Genomic DNA, 5,306 nt, shown 5'->3' with positions numbered 1-5,306 from the left:
TCCAGCATCAGTGAAACCTGATGCGGCGGTATTACCCACAACAAATCAAGATGAAAACGTCTCTTTTTCGAAATGTATTTCAAAGATTTCATTCCTGTGAGATATATAAATAGATATTTGAGCATGGAAAAATATTCGATGTTGCAAACAAGGCATGTGAATAGTAGGACTGTTTTTATTCTTCTCTTCGATCGCGTCAAGTGTGAGTGAATAATTTTGAGGGTGTGAATAAATCATTTTCATTTAAGGTGTGAACAAATATTAACAATTTATTAACAAACGTAATATAAGAGGGCTGACTTGGGCTATTTTAAAAGAGTGCCAGCTCGGCAGCATCTTGAGTTATTCGCGTTTTTATAGACTAGTCCTACAGATCTCCAAACCCTGCTTAATCTTAGACGAAATCTTTTAGTATACACATCTCGAATACCTATGCATACGCATGTATAGTAATTATATATGCATGTGCAGTTCTTATAACTAATATCATTATTACCATATTAATTTCTAATATAATTTTTAATTTTTTTATATTACGGGGTTATTCTAATATGTCCGTCCACGTAAAAAAAAAAGTCGCGTTCGATCTTAAAAAGCATCAATTCTCGCTTCGTTGGTGCTAATAACTCCGTATTCGATATCAATATTCCATTTATGTGCGGCATACGCATGTCTATGTACATGAAATATTATATATATGTCAGGGTGGCCGTTAAGAAGGTGATTTTTTAATTCCAACAGGCTCGGCCACCAAATCGGCTCCAGATAGTTCGAAAATAATTCCCTAATTCTTTCAGATTTTTAACTCAACTCTAACTTGTGCCTGGTCGCTCGTTGCGAGTCTGAACTCAAAATTTGAAACTTCAAAATAGCGGATCCAATATGATGGATAGAGATTCAAAAAATCATTTGATTCCAATAAAACTCGGTACTTGGGGGTTTTCGAGGTCGCTGATTACGAATCTGAACTCGAATTTACAAAATTAAAAATGGTGGATTTAATGTGGCAATATCAAGTAACTTTAGGAGTTTTGATCTACCATATTGGATAGAGTTGAAATAAAGAGGGTGAGCCAATGAAAATTCAAAAATTACCTTTTTAGGGACCAGCCTAATATATATATATTATATATTGTAGGTATATATATACAATATCAGTATTGTATAATATGTGAATCATATATGTATATCTACCTATGATTAAGTTATTAAAGAGACACGACAAATATAAAATAAACTTATACTATAATAAATAGTAAGATATTTGGATGTATTTACAAAAATCCTATTACTAGCCAAATTAATATCGTCTTAAGTTATTTTTCGTTTTCGTGACCATTAATAGCTGCATACATATATGGCTATGTACTGTATTCGTAATATACATACGGTAATGTGCGTATGTAAATGTTTTGTTTCTGCTTTGATTTTAAATTGATTAATGTAATTAACTTAATTTTTTTAATTCAGAAAAACTCCTTAAATTCCACTTATTCAAATTCATTTCAATTCAAAAGTTGAAGGGAAGTCGAAAAAATTTCAACTTATTCTTTTGTATTACATCTTAATTGAAATTAATTTCTTGCAATTGTACTAAATTTTTGTATCTGATTTCAATTTTCATTCTCTACACAGATAATTCTGGTACGAATTCGAACTGATTATAATCAGTTTGATTCAATCTTCCATAATTCATCAGTTGATTCTTAGTTAATTCTTACAATAATACCGTTAATTCTTATAATAATCTTATAACAATTCAGGTAAGTCTCACTAATTCAGTTATTTCGCGTTCACTCAGTTCACGATCATTAATTCAAGTGAATTATAACTAATTCATAAACGTATTGACACATCAATTTAGTGGTTCATCCTCTCTCGTATAATATGGAGAAGCTCCTCGCTAATTGTGAGTGTATTGTAGGTACAGCTTAAACCTAGATTCAAATGGTTAAAATTCCATTATAACAACAGTTATATTAATGATAATGATCATAATAATGATCGTAAGCATGAAATCGATGAGAGGAATGTTAAAAATTCAAGTATCATGATAATGAGAGTGATTGAAACGAGCTGTGAAAAATCGGATAGAACAACGACATCAATGCCATTAGGAACAATGACAAGCAAAATGAAAGCCGATATTACAGAACGTGACAATAATGATAATAATGATAACGGTGGTAAAAATATACATTGTAATAATGATAATAATAGTTGTAACAATAAATAACCGTCCTAAGCGGTGATTAATTTCGTACCAGAGAGAGGGGGAAGCCATCCTCTTTTCCATATATTCAAAATATAACCGAGACGGGTCTTCGGAGTTGCTCGAGATCCAAACTGGCCGCTACCGAGACCTGCGGGTGAGTCGACGAGATCGGTGTTGTGCCCGGTGAACTGCTCGGGCTGCTTGTCGCCACACTGCCTCCCGAACCGCCGGAGCCGAACATTATCGGCGGTCCTTGATGGTGGCTGGGGAACAGGGGGCTCAGGTGAGAGGACGATGTGTGATAGTGCTTTCCCGGCGTAGAGGTCGGTGGGTAGAAACTCGAATAAAAGCTGCTGACCACCGCTGCCGCCGACGCCGCGTTGTTGTTCGCGACGTCGGCGGCCGGCCCGTTGTTCTGGCCACCCTGGGCGACTAGTTTGCTCAGGTGAACAGCGTCGAAGGCCGAGCCGAAGTACGGAGGTATCGGAGGGTAATCGAGAGCGTGGTGCGACACGGGTGCCGTCGGGGCGGCGAAGTACGGTGGTAGCGGAAAACTGGGAAATCCCCCGGGGCTAAGAGACCCCGGTTTTCCCTGGGAGACGGGGACCGGGGTCTTCGGCTTTCGTCGAGGTCGGTATTTGTAATCGGGGTGCTCCTTCATGTGCAAAGCCCGCAACCTCTTCGCCTCGTCGATGAACGGGCGCTTCTCCATGTCGGTCAAAAGTTTCCATTCGGCGCCAAGACGCTTGGATATTTCAGAGTTGTGCATCTTTGGATTGTCCAGCGCTATTTTGCGTCGCTGGATACGAGACCAGACCATGAACGCGTTCATCGGCCTCTTAATGTGTTCTGGCTGAGGTATAGAAACTTGCTGAGAACTCGATATTTCCTGCGGCACGTGGTGAACCGAGTGAAGATCCATGCTTGGCAAAAATCCATAATTGGGGTGTGGATGCGTACTCATCATCGTGAATCCGTAATCCAGATCCTCACTCTTTAGGACACCCTGCCTGCCCCCTGCGTAAAACCACGCAATTTTAACGGATATGAAATGGACGTTTGTTGAGTAGTTCTTCTCGCACCAACCTGTCTACGAGTTTTCAGATTTCCCCCCTTCGGCCGATACAACGATCTATTCTTGATACGCTTACCCCTCTTTTAATCCTCCACTCTGCGTGATTTCTTTTATTTCAAATTGCAATGTTTACTCTTACCCGCTTGTCACTAGGTAATTTAAAAACTTGCGTGATGTTTGTTTCTTTGATAACGGCAGAATAGTACTCACAAACGTAGTTGGGCTTCACAATAACAAACAACACGGTTTGCCACTTCGACAGGCAGCACTTCTATCAGGTTCGGAGCTCTAACTGGTGCTGACTGAGGAAACTCTCGACCAGACCGTCAGCCCTCGGGGGCATTCGAGGCGGATCCTTTCCACGCCACACCCTCGTGACACCCCTGATCTGCCATTGGTTTACCCCCGAAGGGATCCGGTTCCCCTCCAATTCTCAACACCGACAAATTGTAATTATTATTATTGATTACTCCTAATCATCTTTAGTAAAAATAAAGTGCCCGTATTCGAACGGCGTTACCGTTATATACAGGCACTTCTACTTCAGGACTAAATAACACGATTCCTTTCGAGTCATTCTCGCGTGATTGAATTAAGGAAATTTTATTACCATACATTCCCTAATTGTTTTTTTGGAAATTAAAATTTCGCTAGTTTTTTCCTCTTCCTGTTTTCGTTTTACGTTCCAATTCGTGATGGTATTAGAAACATAAATTTTCTTGTCGCAATTCAAACTTCCTTCCGCTTTTTGGTTGTGGATAGTGTTCAGATACAGCAGGTGTTGGCTGGGTTTCGTCTTCGTGTCGGTAGGATTATTACCTGGACAATACCAGAATCGTAAAATTCGAAGTGGTAGAATGGCCGAAAGCCTTGGTGTCTGACAATGCAAGACTCTCGCTAAGGAACCCGTCGTCCAATTGATCTTTTCACCTAAAAAATCCTTAGAAATTCTCGGATAGAGGTCTACTGTACCTGCTGTTTTGGTCACCCGTGCCCAAGCCTTTCATTTCCAAGTCTCAATTACGGCTTGCAGTAAGTTGTGGCTGCAACCGGCTGCTACAAACTGGTCTACGATATAAACAAATCAATAATTATAATAAAAGCACCAGACACAACACACGCGGAACAAACACTTGAACTTCAACGAATTAAAATTTGGAATGGCGTGCAAGTCTGACAACTTGACAACTTTCACCTACTGCTAGTAAAATCACAGGGAGCGATCTTCAACCTTCACACTTACGCTCTATCGATTTTCAACTAAATACTCGAAGGAACACTTCGTGAAGGGAATGGGCATTCCAAATGGGCATTCCAAGGGTTCGTTTCCTTTCCACCAGGTCGAGGTACGTTACCGCCCAAATCTTCATTTAGTCACGCCCTCTATTCGCCTACTTAGTAACTAAAACCGAAAAATCAAAGTAGAGCAGGACACATACGACACACAGGTGGCTCATCTCAAATTCAGAATTGTTTCTCACCTACCTTTCCCCAACAAGCAATTGTCTTCATTCAAAATTAAGTTCAATTGGTAAACCGTGACAGCTATTACGTTAGACAAGTTGTAAACCTTTGACAGATTTCAGTTAATCAAACGGTAATTCTTGAATTGTAGTACGTACAGGGTCGTTCATTTGAGCCATTAATTTTTTTCTTTACTGTTTTCTGTCCCGATGTGAGTAAACGGCTTTCTTCTTGCCTATTCATTATAATTGTGAATGTCGTTTTTCAATCACTCTTTCACAGCCAAACCTTACGTAATCGCTTGGGTAATTAATAGGAAGTAAAAAATAAATCAGCGAATATAACGATGAATGAGAAAATAAAAAGAAAGGAGAAAAAAGTCTGCGAGAACGATTGAAAGCAAAAACTGGGTGCCCAAACCAAACGGTACTTTTCTCATCGTTATAATTCAAGGTGACGGCTGCCGGACGGATAAACTTTTTACCCGATCGTAAGTATGAAAAAAAAGAAAGAAAAAAAAAAACAAAAAAATAAAATAAAAACGAAGGAAAT

At 39.3% G+C, this 5,306-nt stretch overlaps 1 protein-coding gene across 1 annotated transcript; it reads right to left on the bottom strand.

The window, feature by feature from the left end:
- Positions 1–242: 242 nt before the first annotated feature.
- Positions 243–3,577, bottom strand: LOC107226181 (transcription factor sox-3-like). Its single transcript, XM_046732868.1, has 2 exons — positions 2,265–3,577; positions 243–1,937 (listed from the first exon to the last, which is right to left on the bottom strand). Exon 1 carries the CDS (start codon positions 3,180–3,182, stop codon positions 2,301–2,303), a length of 882 nt encoding a protein of 293 aa, XP_046588824.1. The 5' UTR covers positions 3,183–3,577; the 3' UTR covers positions 243–1,937; positions 2,265–2,300.
- Between the last annotated feature and the right edge of the window lie 1,729 nt (positions 3,578–5,306).

This window comes from Neodiprion lecontei, chromosome 2 (assembly GCF_021901455.1).
Source record: "Neodiprion lecontei isolate iyNeoLeco1 chromosome 2, iyNeoLeco1.1, whole genome shotgun sequence".
Classification (NCBI taxonomy): domain Eukaryota; kingdom Metazoa; phylum Arthropoda; class Insecta; order Hymenoptera; family Diprionidae; genus Neodiprion; species Neodiprion lecontei.
Note: the sequence above shows the minus strand (reverse complement) of the source record. Positions and strands in the feature narration are given on the sequence as shown.

What these genes read in the sequence shown, in the direction of transcription:
- LOC107226181 (XM_046732868.1), bottom strand. Translation starts at nt 3,182, where the DNA reads ATGATGAGTACGCATCCACACCCCAATTATGGATTTTTGCCAAGCATG.